Below are 23,985 nucleotides of genomic sequence, written 5' to 3' on the forward strand. Positions count from 1 at the left end.
CTGTCAATTGACGTGGCTCAGAAGTTTAACTACCACAAACTCGAAGATGCAAGCTCTGAGACTTGCCTATGGTTGTGGGGAACTGACCTCACACCCAGCTTCAGGGACATTCGAGCACCCAGGCAGCTCAGGGTGTCTTGGCGGGGACAGAACGGAAGGGCCCTGGGCAGGGGTATACTGAGAGTGGTTCCAGTAACAAGGACAGCTTCTGTGGACACAGGTGCTGGTCAGCAGTACTCCTGGACACTGTATTGCAGACCAATGGCATGTATCACAGAACTAGAGGATTACTTTTGTAGACTTTCTCTCCACAAAAAGGCGTCCACACTTGTGGACGTTCAGTTGAGTTTTTCATCAGTAAGCCTAACAGTATCTCCATGTCCACTGTGAAGCCCCCTCTGCGGTTCCCTGGCGTCCACAGTGTGCCTCTCTGCTGGGTGTCCGCCTCTCCAAGTACTCATGTACCCTCAGCCCCATTTCCTGCCATGGACGTGGCTCTTGGAAGCATCCTATTTCTGTGATTTTGGATGAAAGGTGGTTGTGTGTTTTGTGTGGCGCTGTGCATGAGAACAGAGCCCTGGTGTGCACTGCTTCTGCAATGCTTACCAAGTCTGTTTCTATCAGAAACTTGCCTCCCAGTCCTGGCCAACATCTCCACCTTCTTGGGTCTCCCTATCAGGATGGCTCACTACTTCCTGCCCCAACCCCTTAGTGATAGACTCACGAAGCAAAACGAGAGGCCATGCTCCCACCTCCACCCACACATCTGCTGGCTGCTCCCCCTAAAACATCTCTCTATAACCTCCTTGAAACACAGGAATGGCTTCAACAGGGAGCCACACTCTCTAGGGACTGACTGCTCAAGGGACTGTACATTCTCCCCAGGTCACAGGCCACACACATCCTCACAGAGATATATAATATCCTTCACATAGGGCATGAACCCCTACTCCGCCTCCTACGACCCATGTTTTACTGTCCTACTGTCCCCACATGCCCTCACTATTCCAACAAATAACTCAAACCTGCCCCACTTGTTCAGTCACATCCCCACAGGGAGCACTACACCCCATATCATCTCCCCCCCATCAGGCCCACAGCTGTCTACCAGGAGAAAGCTGGCAAATGGACTTCACACACACATGCCCCCCCCCTCACAAAAAACCACAAGCACCTCCTAACCATGGTAGATACCTTCTCAGGATGGATCGAGGCCTTTCCTGCCACCTGGGAGGGTGCCCCAGAGGTCACGCATGCTCTTTTAACTGAAACGATTCCACACTTCGGCCTCCTACACTCTATACAATCGGACAATGGCCCTGCCTTCATCTCCCAGATCACCCAACTCACTGCCCAAGCCCTCAACATGACCAGGAAACTCCACATCCCATACAGATCTCAATCATCTGGCAAGGTGGAAAGGGCAAATGGCCTTATACAAACACAATTAACCAAGCTTTCATTAGAGTTACACAAGCCATGGACAGAATTACTTCCCATAGCACTAACATAGCCCCCCGAAAACTCACGTTCTTAAGCCCATTTGAACTAATGTGTGGAAGATCATTTCTCCTGGAAAACTTCCCAACCACCTCACCCCCACATGCCAACTATATCCCAACCCTAAGTATGGTCCATCATTTGTTGCAAACCCACGCAGACCAATTTCTACCCAAACCCCATCCAACAGAACAACAACACTTCCGGGTCCAACCTAGTGACCAGGTGTACCTGAAAACCCTCAACCCTAGCCCTCTGCAACCAAAATGGGAAGGACCCCTCGAGATCCTACTTACCACCCCCAAAGCAGCCAAATTAGCTGGCAGAGCGTCCTCGTTCCATAAGTCACACATAAAACTGGCTCACCCAGTTTCAGCCACTCCCAAATCGGATGCTAACCCAGGCGTACCCCGCTATACTTCCTCTTTCGCAGGACTGACCAAGCTCAAACCCACCCGCATCCCAGAGGAATAAACGCATGACTCCTGCCTAGTCAACCGATCTTCCTGCTTCCTCAAGCAGGTGGGCCAGGACCTCCAGTGGTTCTTTCCAAAGGCTAACACTCCTGACCTAGTCAGGTTCTCCAGGGCACTCTCTCTCATTTCTCACTGGACGAAAGCTCTCAGCTGACAGTGTTTGTCCTCTGCTGGCTAGCCCGACCGCCACATACTCCCTTAGACATCCCTCCATGTTAACTGGCCACCCGGCCTTCCTCGCCCCCTTCGGGGCACTATCGCCCTTGCAGTCAGCCTCTTCTCTGTCTGACCCCGAGTGGCCTCGCCATTCTCGAATATTCTTTGCCTTACTCTTTCTCATCATAGTGGGACTTGTCATCATCCCAGTATGCTCTCCATACTCTTGATCTCAGCCTTGATGATCAGATCGTGCCTTAGCCAAAATGGCAAAACATGCTCAACCCCTCAGACAGCCACGGACTGCTCCAGTGTCCTGACCTTTACGCACTCTGCCTGCTTTCTGGGACAAACACCTGTCATCAGGCAGTTTTGTGGAATCCGAGTATGGTACCTGTCCAAACTCTCCATGGCAGATGGGGGTTGGGGGGAGGTGGCAGACGCAGCGAGGAAAACGATCAGTGTAGAAGCCGGGACTACACACGTGCCTAGATCCTGACAGCATCCACCAACCCCATCACACGCTAATCACTGAACTAGCAACCATATTGTATCAAACCTCACGCTGGGTTTGTTTGCCCTATAGGGGCCTGGGGTACTCAGCCCCAGGCGTTCCGGCCGAGCCAGTCCCTAAATCATACCCTAACCCAACCACCCTACACGACACAGGACCTCTCCTCACGGACACTGGCCTCAGCGATTCCACCCACGTCCCCTGCCTTCATAGCCACAACATCGCTGACCCTTCCTCCCTGTCCCTCCCAAACCCCTGGTGCACCGACATAACAAAGGGAAGCAACCCAACACGTGGGCCAAAAGGATGCGTTTTCTTGGGTGGAAAAGATTTTCAAATGCCGACCCGCACAACACTGTGAGGTCACGTATGAATCCCCGCGGCCGGAATCTTAACCCCATCTGATTAGGAACAGCCATACATCTCTTACAAACAATTATCAGAGGCCGGGAGCAGGGACATGAGAGGGTAGCAGGCCCCCGCCTTGCTTTACAAAATCAACTTAAACAAACCATGGTTGGACCCTAATGTCCTCCTGGTGGCCTTGGCTCCTCCCCGTCCAAGGGCCATTAACTATAACCCTCCCGACACTGTTATTTGGCCCCTACCTGTTTCGCTGTCTTCAAAGCTTCCTTCAGGAACACACGAGGGCCTTTACAAGCCAGCCGGTGGGCGACTTCCTCATGGCCGGATACCAACCACTGCCAAGCAACAGGGCCAGGCAGCCGGAAGAACACGCCACATACATCCAGCCGGAAGCAGCGCCAGGAGAAATGACCTCCACCCCCCCGTACCCATAACAACTAAAGGCTGGAATGACAGAAGCCCTCAGCCACATGCATCATAAAATGGCCGCTTGCCGCGCTTTCGCTCTTCCTAGCGGAACTTCCTCTGTCCCTGCCAGCACGTCATCCCTAGTCAACCTGTCACCTACCTCCACGAATCTCAACCCCGCCCTCCTCTTGGACCAGTCTAAAAGTCCTTCCCTCTCTTTCCGTCCGACCTCCAATGACGCCTACACGTGGGTGTTTGTGTCCCATTTAGTACCTGAAGCACCCTCAGCAGCCTGGCCTCTGCTGGGAGCTCCCAGGTGCACGTTGGATCCCAGCTGATATCGCTTCTGCGTGGGGCTCACTGAGTTTACCGTGTTTACTCACACTGTGCTGAGGTGGCCCTTACTCACTCTGGCAGTAACCGTGTTCTCTTACCTGTTAGTGCAGGACTGCTCTGGCTGTGGAGACGTGCATACATGGGTAGCCCTCCTGCCAGAGGACTCGAGACCAGTGTGGGATCCCAGAGGCCTCAGACATGCACGGAACCCGAGCCTGGCTGGGGACTCCAGCCCCAGTGCGGTGGTCTTAGGGTGTTCCCTGCAGCAATGTGAGCCATCCAGTTCGACTACACTTGTGATGTTGTGAGATTGTTCTACAACTCCTACTTGGTGTGGTCCTTGTTAACTCAGGGAGGGATCAAGAGCCATTTGCACAAGGTTGTTTTCATGAGCCGGAAACTCTGACCACATGCCCATCAAGTTTTACCCATTCTTAATTTCAACATCAGTCATTCTCATCAGTTTTACTGCCTAATTTTAGAGGCAACTGGGGCAGTTTATATATTTTCCTGGGGAGTAGTCTGTATTCTGAAGATTGTGAATGCATTCGCTTCCGACCCTGTACATGTCCTCTCTGTGGTTCTTCAAAACCTCCATCTCTGTGGTTTTGTGCCCTTTGGTATTTATAATGGTTATTGTTTTTTGCTTTGTTTTGACATTGACTTATCACTGTTTTCAGAGAAGAATCTTTTGGGTATTTTTCATTCTTTCTGGGTTCCTCCTCTGTCCACACTTCTCTTCCTCCTTCTGTCGCTCCCTCATCTCTTCTCTGTTTCTGTCTCCAAAACCCTAACATGTATGTCTTCCCAGCCTCAGTTGGGAATCAGAAAGATTCACCCAGTCTGCACCTTAGACACGGCTCTAACCGATAACCTTCCTCACTCACAATGAAGGCCATCAGCTCCCTGCCCCCAATCCTAAACCAGAGTCAGGTTCCAGTACCAGTATCCCTCCCCACAGTTCTGACCAAGGTGAGGCCTACAGTGGGCCTGGGGCACCTGGTCACCCAGGGCCACACTCACCCTACTTGCCCTCCTGCATGCCCACGAGCCCCCCATCACACCGACCAAGCACTACTGGAGGTGTTATCCAGGCTGATGGCACACCTCAAGATGTCTTTGGAAAATAACCCTTTTTGTTATTTTTTTTTCTCTCTCTGTCTACCTCTCTCTCAGCCTGCCCCTGGCCTGGAGTTCAGGGTGGACTTGTATCTCCTTGCTGCTGGGAGCTTGCAGAGTTGAGGGGCTTCACCATTCACTGGAGGAGGCAGGCTCCCAGCTCTCTCTGAGCCACCCACAGTCTTCCATCTGAAGGTTTTCATCCACTTCCCATACTATACACCTGCATCTCTGGGACCACCCACTCAGCTTACACAGAAGTTCTGTTGATGTTGATACATTAGGTTGTCTAATGCAGTCCCTGTTGATCCTTGTCAGGGAACGCGGGACACGTGACATCACAGACCTAAAGGGATTCCCATCAAGCTCCAGAGCCCCAGGGACAAAGTCCCAGGAAGAGCAGGAACCAGAAGCGAAGCTTCCTTCTGAACCAGCTCCTTGCATGACCAAACCAGCATGCACATCTCTAGAGTTCAGGTCAGGCTCTTCAGCATGTAAGTTCTTGTTCACGTCACAAACTAGGTCACGGAAAAATGCAGCTCGCAGAAGGCAGGAGTCCACCCCTACTCAACTGAGGGTCTTCCTGTCCTTCACTGACCCTTCACCAAGCATGATGTCCTTAGGAGTCACTCACCCTTCTCCCAATGGCCCTATCAGATGCAGTCTCCTGCCTGGGGTCAGAACACCTGTGGAAACTAGATTCTCTCATGATAAATCTTTGTACCTCATGAATACCCCGTCACCTGGGCACTGATGAGCTGGGGTGGGGGGGTGGGGAGTGGCAGAGACCTGTCTCATACACAGCCATGTCTGCTGCCCAACCTTCTGAACCACCTTAGACTCAGACGGAGGTGTGGGCTTACGCACTCACACGCGGCCTGTACTTGGCCTCAGCTCACTAACCCCCTCTGCCCCTCCTGACCCTGTCCTACGGTGGGCAGTGCTCCCAGGGCTGGGGAGATGATGGGAGGAGAGGTGCCCCCCTTACAGGGGCTCCCACCACAGCCTAACAATCCAGTCCAGGGCCCCCCACTTCACTGTGCCCCACTTTATTTATCGTTGTTGTCTGAGCAAACCGAGGGTCCGTAGTGACTCTGCAACATGCATATCTGTCAGCGCCATTTTGCCAACAGTGTTCACATGGTGTCTCCCTGTCCCATTTCGGCCATTTTCACAACATTTCAAGCTATTCATCACACCAGTGCATGCTTCATAGACTACAATATAGTGTAAACATCACTTTTATATGTACTGAGAAACCAAAACTGTCCTGTGGCATGCTTTATTTCGATAGTCACTTCACTTGGTGGTCGGGAAGAGTTCCTTAATGTCCCTGTGGTCTTCCTGTAATGGTAATGGTCCAGCTTTGCCTTGACCTTGATGGCTCCAGGGCCCTCAGGTTCTTCCCATGTGGCTGTGATTGTCCCCCCTTGGGATATGTGGGGCTGGTCCAGGCCTAATGTGAGGACTTATCTGTCCAGCAGCCCATTCCACTGACTTACTTTTCTGGACTGCCAAGACTTCACCCCGTTGTGAACTGGACACCCAAGGCTGAGCCCTCTCTGCCTGTGGTCAATTCTGACAAGACCTGATTCAAACCCTCCCATGTTCATTTTCCCAGGAAATCACTGAACTAGCCAGCTTGGTCCCTGCCCTGCCGGCTAGGCAGCAGGGTGTCACAAGGGCCCGGGAGGCTGACATCACCCGGGAGGATGGGACAAGGCAGGGCCTGCCTAACCTCAAAACCCACTAAGGGCAGGCAGTGGGTGATGAGGCCGATCTGCGGGACACACCGGGAGTGGCCATGCTCAGTCAGCTTGATGCAGCACCGGCTTCTGCAGTCAGTGTGGTGGCTACAGAAATCCATGTTGGGCTGCGGAGACAGCATCGGGCGGGTCTGCATACTTGTGTCCCCCGAACAGACGGGCTGGCTCCCCTGGGCCCGTCTGACTCACCTTACGCCAAGGCACACACTGCAGGAAGACCGTCTGGGCTGTGCACACCTGTATCTCTTTCTGGCTCAGCGCACAGCAAGAGCTCTGGCATTCATTGTTCTGATGGCAGCTGTAGCCAAGGGGCTGTACAAGGAAGACTCAGCCCTTCCTCCGAGACCCTCCCTCAGGAACCCGCCTCCCCCAAGGAGACAGCTGGGACTCACCTTTTTCCAGGGCAGACAGAGAAGGAAGATGGTCTGGGAGGTGCAGAACTTCTGAGAGTTCAGGCTGTTGGTTACACAGCATTCACTTTGACATTCCTGGTGCTTCGTGCAGACCTCACCGATGCCCTAAGGAGGCGCCTAGTGTCATCGCCTCCCGAAAGGCCCACAAGACCAGAGCTGGGCTGTTTGGGGGGGAGCCCTGTGAAGCCAGGCTGCCTAATGTCATCGCCTCCCAAAAGACCCACAAGACCAGCTGGGCTGTTGGGGGAACCCTGCCAGATACATTCCTGTTTCGTCAGTGCTGGGTTCCCAGGGGAAGAAGAGGGAACTGCAATCAGCTACATGGGCAAAACAGTAAACTGAGGTACAGTGAGGAGGGGGCCAGTGAGAGGCAGCCTCAGAAGGTGAGGGACCTCCCAACAGTCAACAGCAGTGGCTGGGTCCGGGGTCCATGCACCCTGAGCCAGGCACCTGCTATCTTCTGATGGATCGGAAGGCCCGGCTCAGCAGAGGCGCTCAATGTTTCTGGTCTCAAAGTATCTTCACAAGTTTGTCAACTTAGTGAGCACCCAACAGAGGGTTAGTTTACGTGGGTTCTCCCTATCGAATTTCACTGCAGTCAACACTAACACAGAGAAACATTTAGAACAGTTTGGTAGTAATTAACTTAAAAATAACAATAAAAAATCCCTTATAACCTATCTTTATGAAAAATAGGGACATTTCCAAATCAAAACAAAATAAGTGGAGTCACTGGGCTTTGCATTCTTGCAACTCTTTCAATAACTTGCTGAATAGTTTCAAGACATAATCTCTGGTTTGAATATTTCATTGAAACCATGTGTTTTTAGTCATTTAAAATGAAATTAAAAAAAAAGGTTTCAAGATCATATGGATTTTGATACAATTCGTAGAACACATGCGTCCAGTGTTACTGGGGTTAGTGGAATGAGGCCCGTTTCCTTCTGACTCAGAGACTTAAGCAGTCCCCATTTAGAACTGGCTTTTAAGGGCCATCAAGTCAGTTCCAGCTCATAGTGACCCTATACAGGGTTTCCAAGGAGCGGCTGGTGAGTTTGAACTGCCAACCTGCAGTTCAAACCAACCTTGAAGTCAACTGCTTACATGGCAGCACACAAAGCGGGCTATATGTTGCCCATTAAACCCCTGAGAAGAAAATGTAGGTGGGATGTATATGTCCCACTAAAAGATTAGCAGGGGCCAGCTGGTCCTATGTCCAGTCTGTATGATGTCACCATATAGACAATCCACTGTATGCCATGAAAGGGGAAGGGCTACCCTTATCTTAGTATTACGTCATTGAAGTGATGACCCAGCACCACCCAAAGGGCCTGGAGACCCTGGGCACGTGGAACCACAAAGGGTCACTTTTCATCTGCCCTGTCTGATGGAAGGATGTGGATGGGGACGAGTCGGTATTTGAGGAGTGTTGGCTATGAGGAGTGACCAGGAGGGCTCTGGCTGTCTTCTGGGTTTCCAGGGGAACTTCGTGGAGAAGGGGACTAGGAGGTAGCCCCTTGGTAAGGGTGCCTGAGCCCTGCCACATGACTGGACAGATGGCTGGGTCCAGCTCCCCGTGTCCAGCTCCCCATGTCCCAGTGCAATGCAGTGGCCTGTCCTGTCCTCCAGGGGTTCTTATAGGAGCTGCAGGTAAACCTGACCTTAGGGAATTTCAGAAGGCAGAGCCCCAGACAAGCCCGGGTGTGGCCTGCACATAGCCTTGGGGGTGGCCCCTGCTCACCTTGTGTGAATGGGGGTGGTTTTTAGTATGTTGAGACACCAATGGGCAGAGCAGAAGCAGCAGCAACCCCCTCTGAAGCTGCATGAGTCGGGCCATCAGCTCAGCGTCTGTGGGGGCAGCATGTGAGCTTTCCCCACGCTCCTCCCGGAGCTGAGCTTGGTGGTGGTGGCCCCTTGCCGGGTCACACAGTGGTCTCCAGCACCGCTCCCGCCTGGGGACTTCTCAGGGTCCCTGACTACTGTGGTGTCCACCTGCTGAGGAGACTTAGTGCCCACACCTCCAGAAAACCCTCCCCTTCCCCCCCTGGTGTAGGAACCCCAAACCCGGGTCCTACTGGGGAGGGGATTTGGGGCATCTGCAGTGCCCCAGCCTTCTCTGTTCCTCTGTCCCCTCAGGCTGTGTTCTCACATGGAAAACAGGTCCACGGGATGGAAGGCTTGTCCTCTGGTCCCAGAAGGTGTCCTGTGGAGGAGAATGGACAGGAAATGGCAAGGTCCTCAACTGGATGTGCCAGAAAGGGGAGCAACAGAAAGGGGGGGTCAGCTTTCTTTTCTTTTTAAAATTTTCATATGTTTCATTATTAATACTAATTAATAAGAAATTCTTATTCTCTTGCATTGTCGTTAGGTGGGAATCAGCTTTTCTCCGGAATCCCTGGCACACTCGGGCGGCCTTGGGGTCACTGTTGATGACGGAACCCACCCAGGCAGCCACTCCTCCTGTCTTTGCCACATGACTTGGCTCTGTGTCACAGCTGTTCCCAGCCTTGTGTGGGCATCCCAAAACCAAACCCCACCGTCACTGAGCTGATTTCAATTCACGCAACCCTGTACGACAGAGAAGTGCACTGTAGGTTTTCCCAGGCTATGTAATCTCTACTGAAGCAGAAAGCCTCAAATTTCTCCAGTGGAGCAGCTGCTGACTTTGAACCTGGAACCTTGCAGTTAGCAGCACAATGCTTGACCCATTGCACCACCAGGGCTCCTAAGCAAAGTCCCACAACAAACTCACCTCACGGCCATCAAGTTGGTTCCAACTCCTGATGCTATGTGTTGTCAAGTCGTTCTGATTCATAGCGACCCTGAGTGTGAGGTGAGTTTGAACCACCGACCTTGTGGTTCAAACCAACTCTGCAATCAAACCAGCGCTTCCCCAGCAATCCTATGTAGGGTGTCTGACACTGTGAATCTTTACTGGAACAGAAAGCCTCATCTTTCTCCACAGTGGATTCCAAATGCTGACCTTGAGGTTAGCAACCCAAGGTCTAAGGTATGCACAGGTTTAATTGTTTATTTACTCATCTGTAGTGAACCATCTCACCTGGGTTTCACCACGTCTAAGACGTGACGCACAGGTGAAAATGTTCATTGTGGTTGTTAACCATCCACTTGGTTTGAACTCATAGCGACTCATTGCTGAGCAGAACGGAACGCTGCCCAGCCCTGCACCACCCTCACACTTGTTTATGTTCGAGTTCCTTGTTCCAGAAACTGTCAATCCATCTTGTTGAGGGTCTTGTCTTTTCTTTTGCTACAGATGAATTGTTGAATGCGGTAGAGTCAGTTCCAACTCACAGTGACCCTGTATAGGGTTTCCGAGAAGCCAGCACAATTAAAGCTGCATTTCTTGTTAGTGTAAGCAGGTATGCATCGTTCTCACGGGTTAATCCGGACCCTGGCTGGCCAGGTGTGCAATTTGCGTATGGCACTGATGCCCTTTCATCTGCCCACATTGGTCTGTTCCCCTCACACCCTCTGGTGGTCATTGACGGTGGTGCTCCTTCTCCACCCTAGTGCCCCTGGAATCCGGCCTGAACTGGGTTTCCTCAGGTCGGTCAGCTACACGTCCTGTTTGAACCTGTGGTTTTCAGACATTTTGCCCCCTTTGTTGGTTAGCAGAGGCCTTTGTGCTGCCAGGCTTTGCTCTTTAAGCTCCAGCCAAGGCTGATGCCCACCTCCCCAAGCTCTTCGAAATGGCACAGTCCTGGTCTTGGGGAACCCTCTTCAGCTTCAGTCTCCACAGTCACCCATGGAGGCCTCTCTGACCTTCCCGGTGCTTGGGGATTGGGAAGCCTGCTCTAGGTTTGTAACAACGCTCTCAAGTTCATCTGCTGGCGGCCGTTTTCAACAGCACGTGCTCACTGTTAGTCTTTGGTCATAGGCGCTCTGGTAGCATAGTGGTTACGAATCAGGCTGCTATCCTCAGGATCAGTAGTTCGAAACTACTAGCTGCTCCATGGGAGAAAACGAGGCTTTCTGCTCCCGTAAAGATTTACAGCCTCAGAAACCCTGTACAGGGTCACTATGATTCGGAATCAACTCCACGGCACACAACAACAATGTGACTTTAAACTTTTTCATCATGCTATTATTTCACACAAGAGATTGAAGTATTGTCTCAACATAACTTTATCTAAGATTCATTTTTCACCCTCTCAGAAATCCACAGGCTACCCGCTGCCAGTATGAATCGCCTCCCCTAAGTGACGGCTGCACAAAGCCTCAGTAAAGACAAAGACACTTCTTAACGTCTATCTTTGTCTCTTAACAAAAAAGTTACAGGGTACACAGTTCTACCGCATTTTGGTTTTCCTAGAATTTTATATTTACATTCACCTTTAATAAAGCAGAGCTCATAAAGCAGCAAAAGCATTGTTTGTGCCTTTCATTCACAATTGTTATTACTGATTTCAAAAGGACCACAATACAAGCTCAGGGTGCGTTTGTGACCTGCCACCAAAGAAAAAAGAGAGAGAGAGAGACTCGAAGAAAGGCAGTGCAGCTGCTTGTTGGTAGAAGCAGCAGACCCCAAGATTATCGCTTTTAAGTTTTCGTTTTTAGAAATGTATATGAAAGCCTATTTCAATATATGTATGATTTCAAAGGACTCTTGGTGTGGTGGGGTAGGATCAGCACTGGACTGTGAACCACACAGTTGGTAGTTCAAACCCACCAGCTGCTCCTTGCAAACGCTCTACAGGACCACTGTGAGTCAGAACTGACTTAATAGCACTTAACAGGATTTAAAAACAAAAGTTGCCTTTACCTCAGACTGGCGACCCCGTCAGTGTGTGTCAGAGTAGAGTCATGAGAAAGAGGTTTTCAGTGGCTGGCCCTTCCAAGGTGCCTCTGGGTAGACACACTCCTCTTCTTGGTTAGCAGCCAAGGACATTAACCGTTTGTATGGGACTTCCTGTAGACCATGGCAACCTCTTTTTGAGCATCACCCCTCAGGTAGGGCGATGCCTGCCGTTTCTCCGAATTCCCACAGCAACACTAGAAGGTAGGCTAAGCTTCGCTTCCTGGTACCAATGAGAACAGGTGGTAGCCCTCCCCCAGCCCAGTGGGTGCCCATGGTGAGTAGTAGAACAGAGCTCAGTTTCAACCCAGGCTGCCTGGTCCCCAAGTTCTCCCCAGGAAAAGTTCTCAGGTCAGTTAATAATCATGTCAAGTCTTCAGTGGTCCTACCTATTTGTCCCAGGTCCCACCTGCTCCCCTGGAATTGTAGTGAGACCAGCTGCTGCTCTCAGAAAAGACACCAACCCCCAAAACACAGAGTGAATGGACCACAGGCTCACTAGACGCCCAAGGCAAAATAGCCACAGTGACACTCCTCCCCAGTCCAGCACCTTCTACAGGCAGCTTCTTTGTTCCTGCATGTTCTGTCTTCAATCCCATGAGAAAGTCTTTGATCATTTCCCCATGAGAACCGAATGTACGAAGGAACCGCAGCTAAACTACTCTGACCCACAACGGCCAGGACCTGGTTCACCGCTGCCAGTTTCCTTATGCTTTGCCCCTGCTCCCACAGAGAAAGCCTCCAGCCGGGCCCACCTGACCAAACCCTAACCCAAGTCCAGTGCCATGAAGCCAATCCTAAGTCACAGTGACCGTACAGGACAGAATAGACCTGCCCCTATTGGTCTCTGAGATTGTGAATCTTTATGGGAGCAGCTGGTGGGTTTGAACTGCTGACCTCGTGGTTAGCAGCCCACTACTCAGCATTCAGTACCACCAGGGTTCCTTGGCACACCTGAAGCCCTCCCTGCTTCTTTGGAAAGCTTTCCAGGCTCCTGCCCACCTGCGAATCTCTACCAAACACAGTGATGGGCCTCTTGCTAGAGTAACCTCTGATTGAGATTTTCTTGGCTCTCATCTGGACAGACTGCGTTCATCTCCACATGTGGCTGTTCATTCACTAGACATTCATTCAACATCTCCCGTGTACCAGAGGAGCCCTGGTAGCGCAGTGGTTAAGTGCTGGGCTGCTAACCCAGTGGTTGGCCATTGGAACCCACTAACGAACGCTCCATGGGGAGAAAGCTAAAGCAGTCTGTTTCCAGAAAGACCAGAGTCTCCGAAACCATATGGGGCACTTAGTTATACATCACCTTTTAGGTCACTATGAGTTGGAACCAATTCAATGGTTGTTTGTGACTACAAGAGAGCTTCAAAAAATTAGTGGGAAGATGGAATTGAAAGAAAATGGAATTTTCCCACAAACTTTTGAATCCTCCCTTGTATGCGCCAGGTACGCTTTGGGGGGAATTTCCTCCCAAATATCAACTTCAGGTTTGACCACATAGTATTTCAATCTGCTAAATAAAATATTGATGCCCAAAACATGCCAATCCAAACGCAATGATTCCCTTCATCTGTGCACCCTTGTCAGCTAGGAGTTCTAGGTCTACTTGGGGAGATGGGGCTATAAACACGCTGTGTGGGGTGTGAGAAGTAACCTCGGAGGTATGAGGTCAGGCAGGCTTCATGGAAACTGCTCTGCAAGGACCAGTGGGTCACTAGCAGGTGATGGATGGAAGAGGAGTTTCCAGCAAAGACAAGAGCCGTCCCCAGACATGGAGCCTGCACTTTCCCTCTCTCGGTGGTTGTCAGTGTGACTGAGTTAACAGTGGCAGACTCCATATCTAGTGATCTTGTAAGCACAGTGAACATGCTGGCTAGCCACGTCCCTGTGGGACCTAGGTCTGGGTAGCCTTGTAGGTTCACTTGAGATTATCAGGATGGGTAAGGCCTCCCTAAACACAGGCCAAGGACAGAGGATGTTCAGACCAGGTCCGTTGGGGCCCCTGGATATCTTCACACCATCAGAAGGGGTCACGGGGAGGATACATGGAGGTTTTGCATAGCTGCCTCATCTTCACACTACTGTCCACTGTCCAGGACTTGGCGTAACGGACCCTGTGATGGTGGTGCAGTAGTCTACTCAAGTAGTATGTCTTGGCTTGGCTTTAAAATAATAAGGGTTGGAATGTGGGTACATTTGTGTAACCCTGACTTCTAAAGGTTAAAAAACCAACAAACAAAAAACCACCCAAAAGACTGGAGATGGATGAAAGCCTGGAGGAGCAAGAACTCTGATGTAGGAGCACTGACAACTCAGACGTGCGTCTGTAGGTAAAGCAGGAGGACTCGCAGTTTCTGTCCTGAGCCACCGCGAAGCCAAGATGCCTCCACTAGTTATGAAGTATCCTGGAGTAGGATCTCACTCAGTTACCCAATATAAGATTTCTGAGAAGCAACTGGTGATTTCGAACAGTCAACCTTGTGGTTAGCACTCCAGCGCTTATCCTACAGCTTCACACCAGAACTCCTTCACTACGGGGGTGCGGGGGGAAAGTCAGGGCGGGACTCCAGGGTCTACTTTGGATTTAAGCGTGTGATGCTTTTAACTTCCACGTGGAGACGCCAGGAAGCGATTGGCTACTTCTCCGTTTCCTCTTGCAGGTTTTACAAAACAAGTACCCATTCCAGTGGCTATGAATTCCCTGAGCGGCAGGAAGCAAATTGCTCCCACATTCGTTCAGCTTGCCGGCGCAGAAGGATACGGGGCTCTGCGGGGCTAGGGGAGCCGGCATACCTGGGCTCACCTACCGCGACACATACCCAGCCGAGTCGGTGTGCGCGGGGCGGGACCCGAGCCAGGGCCGTACGAGCGCCTGGGGCGGGGACGCTCGGGCCGAGGGCGCTGCGCAGAGCGCGGGGCATACAGGGGCCCCGCCATGGCCGCCGCGGAACCCAAGCCCCGCGGATCGGGCGCGGCGCGGCGCCTGGCCCGGGGCTGCTGGTCGGCGTTCTGGGACTACGAGACGCCCAAGGTGATCGTGGTGAAGGACCGGCACCTGGGCGTCGTGTATCGCGGGGTGCAGCTGCTCATCCTGCTCTACTTCGTGTGGTGCGGACGCGGGCGGCTCCCTGGAGGGCGGGTTCCCAGAAGAGGCGACCCAGCCACGGGATCCGAACTGGGCGGGAAACGGATTCCTGGACCCTAGGGCGTCACCCTGCCCCACAGGTACGTGTTCATCGTGCAGAAGAGCTACCAGGACAGGGAGACCGGCCCGGAGAGCTCAGTCATAACCAAGGTCAAGGGCATCAGCGTTTCTGAGCGCAAAGTGTGGGATGTAGAGGAGTACGTGAAGCCCCCGGAGGTACTGTTTTCCCTGCCCAAGGCCTCCCAGAGACCTTAGTCCTCACCCAGGCTGGCATCGATCGGAGGGGTGGTGAGTGCTAGCCCTCTCATTTCTGACCAGGGAGGTAGTGTGTTCAGCATCATCACGAGGATCGAGGTCACTCGTTCCCAGACCCTTGGAACCTGCCCTGAGGTGAGGACAAATCCTGGGCCGGTGGTCCTAGGGAAGGAGGGGGAGCCTGTTCATTTAGAGGCCAAACTAGCTCCTTTCTCTCCCCACAGAGTCTAAGGGTTAGCAATGCCAGCTGTGACTCAGAGGAGGATTGTGTGGCTGGGGAGCTGGACATGCTGGGCAATGGTCAGTGGGTGCCACCTGGGGTAGGGCAGTGGGAGTGTCCTGTGGTCATTCAGGATGTCTGCTGTAGGACTGCGGACCGGGCGCTGTGTGCCCTATTACTTCGGGTCCTCAAAGACATGTGAAGTGTCTGCGTGGTGCCCTGTGGAGGACGGAGCCTCTGTCAGGTGTGTGGCCTGACCCTGACCTGCAGGAGTTTCTCCCTCCCACCCCAGGGCTGTGTACAGGACCCTGACAGAGGGCAGGGGGACTAACACAGCCTGTCTGTGCCCCCAGCCACTTCCTGGGCAAGATGGCCCCCAACTTCACTATCCTCATCAAGAACAGCATCCATTACCCCAAGTTCCGGTTCTCCAAGTAAGAGCATGGTTGGTGGGTGCCGGAGAGTAGCTGCCGGCTGTGAGCGCCTGTGGGAAGGAGTACTTGGGCACAGTGCTCACCCTGACGTGGCTACTGCCTTCTGCCCCCACCCGGTCCATGACTCAGGGGCAACATCGCCAGCAGGAAGGACAACTACCTGAAACACTGCACCTTTGATGAGGTTTCTGACCTCTACTGTCCCATCTTCAAGCTGGGCTTCATTGTGGAACAAGCAGGGGAGAACTTCTCAGAGCTGGCGCACAAGGCAATTTGGTGGGCAGGACGCTGGGATGGACGGGCTCTGTGAAAGCAAAACAGGGCCCCTTTCAGCTCCATTCAGGCAGAAACATAATCGGCCTGGACTACTGGGCCTGTGTGGCACCTATTGAATTATTGACACCTGGGGCTCCCAGCAAGCCAAGGTCCCTTCGTGCTTCCCTGGGTGTGGTGGTCCTGGGTGCCCACCGTGAATCTCTTTGTACCTCCAAGGGCTCACAGCCGAGGGTCTACCCCAGATCAAGACCAGGGTTCCTTCTTCTGCAGGGTGGGGTCATCGGGGTCATCATCAACTGGGACTGTGACCTGGACCTGTCAGCATCCAAGTGCAACCCCAAGTACTCCTTCCGGAGACTAGACCCCAAGCACGTGCCCGCCTCCTCTGGCTACAACTTCAGGTGCCTCAGCCTCAAGGAAGGCACCCCCCCCCCGCCCCCCGCCAATACCTGGCTCCTCCCACATGACCCCCACCAAACTTCCCACAGATCCAAGGGGTGGGCACCAGGATCACCGAATTGCTTTTGGTCTTTACACCAGGTTTGCCAAGTACTTCAAGGTGAACGGCACCACCTCGCGCACGCTCATCAAGGCCTATGGAATCCGCATCGATGTCATTGTACATGGACAGGTAGGCAGGGTCTGGGCTCTGCTCTGACCATACTGTCTACTCCCATCCCAAAGCGGTCAGCCTGGGACAGGTGCGAGGTTCTCACAACTCATTCTCCCAGGCAGGAAAATTCAGCCTGATTCCGACTATCATCAACCTGGCCACAGCTCTGACGTCGATTGGGGTGGTAAGGACCCCTGGGGCAGGGGTGGGTGGGGGTTGACCAGGTTCTGAGCATCATCTCTGCTGGCCCAGGGCTCCTTTCTGTGTGACTGGATCCTGCTCACGTTCATGAACAAGAACAAGGTCTACAGCCACAAGAAGTTTGACAAGGTGTGTCCACCAAGGCAGACCACAGCCAGCTGGCCCATGACCCTAGCACTGGTGCTAGGTCAGGCCCCTCCCCCTATGCCACACTGCCCTGAGGGGCCAGTCCCCGAGCCCTCTCCCAGAACCCAGTAGCTAGCTGGCCATTCCATCTCACCTGGCCAGCTGTGCTCTCTGCTTGGCCTAAGCAGATGGCGGACAGTCCTGACTCAGCTGTGGGACAAGAGTATTCTGCCTCCGAGCCTCCCCCAAAGCCAGGCCCATCTCTGAGCTACCTGCATACACACCCTGCGCTACGTAACTGGTCCTGGCAGGGGCTGTCCCCTTGAAATCTCAGCTCCAGAACTTGAGCCCTGCCCCCCACACCACTGCTACCTGCCCATTGAAGGCTCCTCTCTGGGAGGGTCCCGCTCCAGCCCTCACACCTGATTCAGTGTCTCTAGTGAAAAGAAGCAAGTTCTACCGTTTCCCCAGCTGACACAGCACAGCTCTGTACCCACCCCTCCTCACAGACCCTCAAAGTTGAGTTGGGTGATGGAAGGGTCCCGATTCCCCTCATCCCCACACCCTTTGTGAGCCTTGTAGCCATGAGATCACTACATGCCCAGAGCTGATTAAACCTGTGACCAAAACTATTGTCCTTGTTCTCTGGGGGACAGTGCCACTGTATGGTTGGGGTCAGTGGGCGTTTCAGGCCTGGGTATGCATGTGGGAGCAACTCTTGGTCACTAACACACCAGCATCCACCTGACCAGTGAGGGCCACAGGTCACTTCTGCAGTAAGTACCCCAGATCCGTGCAGCCCTTTACCCAAGACAGGAAAGAAGGGTGAAGAGCTGCTGGAGACAGAAGCCGGGGTCCATGGTCCATGATCCCAACTCCACTCATCACAGCTTGGGAGGGCCACTGGGGCGGAGGCGATGTGTAACAGGATGGAGAGGAAGGAGCTGGAGCTTGGGGGCTGGCATAAACCGGATCAGACAAGCATGTAATCTGGTTATGAAGCCCTTGGATGCTATGGGAAGGGTTGTTACATGCCAGCCTCTTAGGCTGGCGTCTGCCTGTCCCAGCCACTTGGCTCTGGGTCCTTCTCTGTACTGTGAGCAAGCGTGGACGCTACCTGAGGAAGACCACCGAGACAAAGCGGCAGGTCCAGGCCCATACAAACCCTCCAAGTTCACGTCCCACATTAACAATCTGTGCTTGTTGCTGGGAACCTTCTCAGTCCACAGGTATTTAGTCTACTCTAGTGGAGCCAGGCCGATTCCTACATCCTTGGGTTTGCTGTCACAGGTCACCAAGTCCAGTGGCCACCCATGCACTTGGCTCACAAGATGTCCAGTTTCAGTTTTGGGGGAACTGGTTTTTCTAGTTGGGCCCCTGCCACAAGTTTAGAGCCAGACTGGACTCAGGTTTCAGCCCCTCAGAGGCCTGATGCCCTGACCACAGCAGATGGAGCAGAGGCCCATATGTAGGACCCAGGGCAGTCCTGGTGAGAGCAGTGGGACTTGGTGCATGGTTCCAGACCCTGGTCCTGCGCGGTGGCCCTTTGGAGCACTCTGGGGAATGTCTGCAGAGCTAGCACTCTGTTGTCCCCTGGGCAGATTGAGTTCCACCATGTCCCTTCCTGACTGGCAGTGGCTCCCTTCCAGGAAACTTCGTTAGCCTGTTCCCAGAGCCCACCCCCTCCCCGACTGCCAACCCTAATTCAATTAGACTCCACTCTATTGGCTTCATTACTCAGCTGATGCTGGCCCGTCCACCTGCAGGAGCCTCAGGTTTCCTGGGCAGGGGTGGCAGCAGATACAGTGACTCATTTACTGTCCATTTCTTCAGACAAGGCTCCTGATCAGATTGTTGGTGGTAGGTGCCATCAAGTCTGATCCAGCTCAGTGACTGTGTGTCTTTTGTTCCATCCTCACCACTCTTCCTATGTCTGAGCCCCTGGTTACAGCCACTGTGTCAATGGATCATCCTTCCTCAGACCCTCCACTTTACCAAGCATCAAGTCCTTCTCCAGGGACTGAGCCCTCCTGATTATATGCCCAAGTACCTGAGATAAAAGTCTTGACATCCCTGCTTCTAAGTAGCATTCTGGTCGGACTTCCTCCAAGACAGATTTGTTTGTTCTTCCAGCAGACCATGGTATAAGTCAATAGCCTTCACCAACACCATAATTCAAATGCATCAAGTCTTGGGTCAGGCACACCTTACTCCTAAAAGTCACATCTTCAGCACTTTAAAGATGTCTTTTGCAGGGAATGTGTCCTGTTCAATACGTCTGATTTCTTGACTGCTGCTGCCACTGCTTGTGGATCCAAGTACAAAAGAATCCTTGACAAAGTCAGTGTTTTCTCTCTTTATCATGATGTTATTTACTGGTCCAGTGGTGAGTTTTGTTTTGTTTACTCTGAGGTGCAATCCCTTCTGAAAGCCATGGTCCTTGGTCTTCAACAGAAAGTATTTTAAGTCCTCTTTGCTTCTAGTAAACAAAGCTGTATGTACCATATGCATATCGAAAAAAATTAATGAGTCACCCTCCAATCCTGATTCTCGATTCTTCTTATAATAACAGCTTACGAGTATTTGCTCAGTATACACATTTAGTAAAGACATACAATCCTGACACAAACTTCCCATGATTTTAAACCTTTCAGTATTCCCTTGTTTTATGTACAAGTTCTACAAGTTCCTCATGAGCACAATGAAGTATTCTGGAATTCCATTATTTGCAAATATTACCCATAATTTTTTATGATTTGCATTGTCACATGCCTCTGCATAGTCAATAAAACACAAGTAAACATTGTTCTGGTATTCTACATCAACTTTGTTTCGTTTTCTTCCGCTTGAACTTGCATAAGAGCAATTGATGGTTTGTTTTACCGTCAGCCCCTGGCTGATGATATTGAGCTCACAGCCGATGTATGGTATGAAGTGCCTCTGCAGAACCCTAGCCCACACAGGACGGAGCAGGTTTACTCAGCAAGAAATGCTATGGGGGTCCCTGTTGAAACTGCGCCTACTCCAGCTTCCTGTGCAAACGAGGCTGGGGTGGGCGCGATTTCATCTCCTGGTCCCGCTCTGTAGTACTGCAGGTACAACCAGAGACCCTCTGGGTTCCTAGAGCTGCCAGGCCAACTGTGTGTCAGCTGAGCCCCCTGTGCAGGCTGCAAGAACCAGGTACAAGAAACCCTGTGCTCTGCCCTGGGCCCAGGCCCTCCCACCACACAGCGGTCCCAGGTGACAGGCTCATAGCATATATCAAAAAGGAGCCCCAGAACAAAGCCTCCCAGGAGGCAGAGCTGAAGTTGGGAACGACATTCTTCAATGCAACCCACTAAAGGAGGTGCAGGGAACAAAAGAAGGTGCAATTCTTTATTCAGTGGGAGGAGCTTCCTCCAGGACCACACTGACCTCCCTCAGAGGAGACTGTCCCTGGGTCACTGTATGGTCAGCACCAGTTTGCCCACCAGAGGCCTGGGAGCGCTTAAGAGCCTCTGAGAGGGACTGGTTGCTCTTGCTCAGACAGCTGAGGGAATATGGGCCCCCAGGTGATCCCCACAACCTAGTGAGCCTGCTGTGCCCATGGTAGAAGAGCTCCCTCAGGGTCAGTGCAGGCTGCTCAGCAGAGCCCAGGTGGCTGACTAGTGGCCCGGGGAAGGCGTCTTCTGCAGCAGCCACTCCAGAGTCTCCAGTAGGTAAGACATATTGTAGTGCTGGGCAATGTTCCGGAAGATTCCAACCTGCTCCATGAAGACCTATAAGGGAATACAGCCACAGTAAGACCTGTGACCCAGATGAGAAAGACCGAGACTTGGGGGGGTGGGGGTGGGGACAGAGCACCTTGGTGTGGATGGTGAGGGCGAAGTCGCCTGCACAGCCGCAGTGGACAGGCATGTTGGTCTCCTTGATGCCGCTGCACTTCAGGCAGACCTGAGATGGAAGCCGGTCAGCACTTGAGCTCAGTGTGTGCACCCCAACCTTCAGGGGCCTCAGAGAGCATTACCCTCAGGACTCTAGCTTGCTGCTTTGAAAAGTCCAATGACAGCTAGTGTTCCCAAACATACACATACATGTGTGTCAAAATGTACACTCAGTCCCCAGACATGCACATATACACATGGATATATGAAGGGGCTTTAAAATGTACATGGAAAAATGGAATTAAAAGATAAGAGAATTTCTCCATACACTTTGCATACATGCTCAAAACACATGCACACATGCATGTACGCACATACCCACATATATACAGTTCACACAATCTCATGCAGTCACCACCAAGTGCAAGTCACTGGCACAGACACCATCTGCCTGGAGGGGCCTAGTTTTGCTGCGACACGTCAGCCCTCCATGCTGGCTCACCAGGTCCTGCAGCGTGAAGGCCATCAGCTTCTTCTGCAGTGCATCCACCAGGGCTGCCTCGATGACAGTCAGGTCATAGGGCACCTCACAGTTGGAGCAGAGCCACTGAGGCAGGACTCCCCCATCCTGGCAGAGGAAGGGCAAGTCATGCCATGTCTAGGCCTTCTGCCTCACCAGCCCGGGCCCGCTTGCAGGAAGGACTAATGCACACTGCCAGAACTGGCCAGTTCCAGGGCTGCGCTGACCACTGGCCCCTCTCCCTTACTCACAGGATGGGGCTGCCTAGGGAAGCAAGTGGCTTGGGCAAGGCTGCACAGTAGGGAGTAGGGGCTGTCGGCGGGCCCACCTGGGAGAAGGCAGAGTCTTTGCATAGGTCCAGGTCCCGGCAGAAGTTGCAGCTTCGACAGATGACCTCTGGGAGCACATGGGAGCGGCAGGGGTCTTGAAACTGCGCCTCTGGTGAGAACTCACCAACACCCACCAGACGTAACAGGTCCCGGCGCAGCTTGTTGACCTGGTTCGTGATGTTCGTGTCTAGGGACAGCACCTGCAGGACAGTGTGCCCGGCTATTACTGCCACTGGGACACAGACACTGTCCCAAAGCTGTGGGCCTTCTCAGTGCCCCATGCCCCCGAGGCCTAAGCGGTCAGCATGATTCACATGAAGTTTCCAGATCCTCTGGATGTACTGCCAGCGCCCCACAGATTCCGCCAATGTTCCTCTCGGCACCTGCCCCCAACTCCCAGAGTGCACCCAGCTGACTCGAACTCACAACCATTTGGGAAAGGTGCCTGAGAGATGGCCTACTCACAGACACTCTCTCACCATACTCCATCCTCAAACACAGATAATAAAAGACACGGACCCAGAAACATGCCAACCCTCTCCAGGGACAACAGCAGAACCACCACATGACCCAGCCCAGAAGCAGCAGATTAAACCACCGTGGCTGGAAAGCGGCGCTGGGGTGATTAGTAAAGCAGTGATCAATACTGTCCACCACTCGTCTGTCCGTTTGTCATACTGTGGTGGCTTATGTGTTGCTGTGATTCTGAAAGCTATGCCACGGGTATTTTAAATATCAGCTGGGTCCTGGTGTGGCACTGTGGGTTAATGCACCAGACTGCAACGCTTTTTAAACAACATAAAAGGTGACTATACACACAAGTACAACAAATGGAATACCCAGGAATCAAGCTGACTTCCTTTGTGGGAAGAAATGGTGGGAAAGCTTAATATCATTAGCCGAAACAATGCCAAGAGATGACTATGGAACAGACCATCAATTGCTTATATGCAAATTCTGGCTGAAGTTGAAGAAAATTAAAACCCAACCCTACAAGAACCAAAATATGACGTTGTGTCTATGCCACCCAAACTTCAAATATTATAATGAAATATGCAAAGACCTGGAGTTATAAAAGAGAAGTTCTTAAGCTGAAAGAACCGAAGAAAAAAATCAAGCCTCAACTGGCAACACTGAAGGATTCTATGGGCAAAATGAAATCCTGGTGTGGTGCTATAGCATAAGCACTGCACTCTTAACAAGGATGATGGTGCAAACCCAAACAGGGTCGGATGAACTGGAACCAACTAGATGGTACTTAAATCAACAACAACACAGGCAAAATACTGAATGATGCAGAAAGCATCAAAAGAAGATGGAAAGAGCCCTACAACATTCAATAGACTCCTGTGAACCCGGGTGGAGACCTGGTTGGCCAGCAGTGTGGCAAGACCTGTGGACTCCTGGGCCCAGAGTCAGTGACATAGCCACAGAGGACTAGAGTGGAGAGTGAAGCGTCCAGTGGATAAGAAGAGAGGGCATATGCACAAGAATACCCACACTTGCAGATAATACCCACTTGACCTGGCTTCAATGACTGGATGATCAGAATTCAACCAGAAGAAGAAAGAATAGGGGAAAAAGAGTAATCTGATACAATTTGATGAACTTGACCTACATCTATGGATGCAGCAGCTTAAAAGAGGGAACTAATCTTTACAGCAAGAATCATTCCCACCCCCTCCATACACAGAGTAGACAGGGATGGGCAACATGGACATTGGCTACCCAAAATGGGGAGGGGAGCTACAAAGGCAAGAAGTGACTGGCTTACAAGCTTTCAAGAGGGAACCTAGATTCAGAGGGTGTGAAGGAAGGTAGAATCTCCACTGAGTAGTATACAATATATCTAGGTGGGGCTGATGAAATGAAATGCAGATGGGTCTTTTGTGATACAATACTGAAGAATTGTTATCAGGACTGATTGTGAGGGTTGGAAATGTAAATGTATACATTTTTTAGCAAGGAGGGGAGTGATTAATTTTTCAGCCTAGGAACGGAGGTCCCTGGGACCATCAAGGGAGAAGAGCGGAGAGTGGAACCCTACCCAGAGAGACAGTAATCCCCGAGATGGAGACAGAGATGATGACATGGAGAGATGGAGCAGCTGGGGACTCAGGATCC

General features: G+C 52.1%; 3 protein-coding genes across 3 annotated transcripts in view; 1 reads left to right on the forward strand and 2 right to left on the reverse strand.

Annotated features, from left to right (window-relative positions):
• Positions 1 to 6,508: 6,508 nt before the first annotated feature.
• LOC102811328 (keratin-associated protein 10-8-like) lies at positions 6,509 to 14,816 on the reverse strand. The gene is made up of 6 exons (XM_006874087.1): positions 14,683 to 14,816; positions 9,204 to 9,257; positions 8,933 to 9,098; positions 7,034 to 7,159; positions 6,831 to 6,953; positions 6,509 to 6,748 (listed from the first exon to the last, which is right to left on the reverse strand). Exons 1-6 carry the CDS (start codon positions 14,814 to 14,816, stop codon positions 6,509 to 6,511), a joined length of 843 nt encoding a protein of 280 aa, XP_006874149.1.
• On the forward strand, positions 14,815 to 17,281 carry P2RX2 (purinergic receptor P2X, ligand-gated ion channel, 2). The gene is made up of 11 exons (XM_006874088.1): positions 14,815 to 14,987; positions 15,105 to 15,240; positions 15,343 to 15,414; positions 15,504 to 15,579; positions 15,647 to 15,743; positions 15,853 to 15,933; positions 16,063 to 16,201; positions 16,480 to 16,610; positions 16,750 to 16,840; positions 16,941 to 17,006; positions 17,075 to 17,281. Exons 1-11 carry the CDS (start codon positions 14,815 to 14,817, stop codon positions 17,279 to 17,281), a joined length of 1,269 nt encoding a protein of 422 aa, XP_006874150.1.
• Positions 17,282 to 18,191: 910 nt separating this feature from the next.
• POLE (polymerase (DNA directed), epsilon, catalytic subunit) overlaps positions 18,192 to 23,985 on the reverse strand; it is a 59,929-nt gene continuing 54,135 nt past the window's right edge. The window contains exons 46-52 of the mRNA XM_006874089.1: positions 21,861 to 22,061; positions 21,515 to 21,640; positions 20,993 to 21,082; positions 20,795 to 20,907; positions 20,173 to 20,238; positions 20,033 to 20,099; positions 18,192 to 18,266 (exon numbers count right to left, since the gene is read on the reverse strand). Of these exons, the coding sequence (XP_006874151.1) occupies positions 18,192 to 18,266; positions 20,033 to 20,099; positions 20,173 to 20,238; positions 20,795 to 20,907; positions 20,993 to 21,082; positions 21,515 to 21,640; positions 21,861 to 22,061 (738 nt within the window). The remainder of the gene's footprint in view (positions 18,267 to 20,032; positions 20,100 to 20,172; positions 20,239 to 20,794; positions 20,908 to 20,992; positions 21,083 to 21,514; positions 21,641 to 21,860; positions 22,062 to 23,985) is intronic.

Source organism: Chrysochloris asiatica, unplaced genomic scaffold (genome assembly GCF_000296735.1).
Source record: "Chrysochloris asiatica unplaced genomic scaffold, ChrAsi1.0 scaffold00261, whole genome shotgun sequence".
In the NCBI taxonomy this organism is placed as follows: domain Eukaryota; kingdom Metazoa; phylum Chordata; class Mammalia; order Afrosoricida; family Chrysochloridae; genus Chrysochloris; species Chrysochloris asiatica.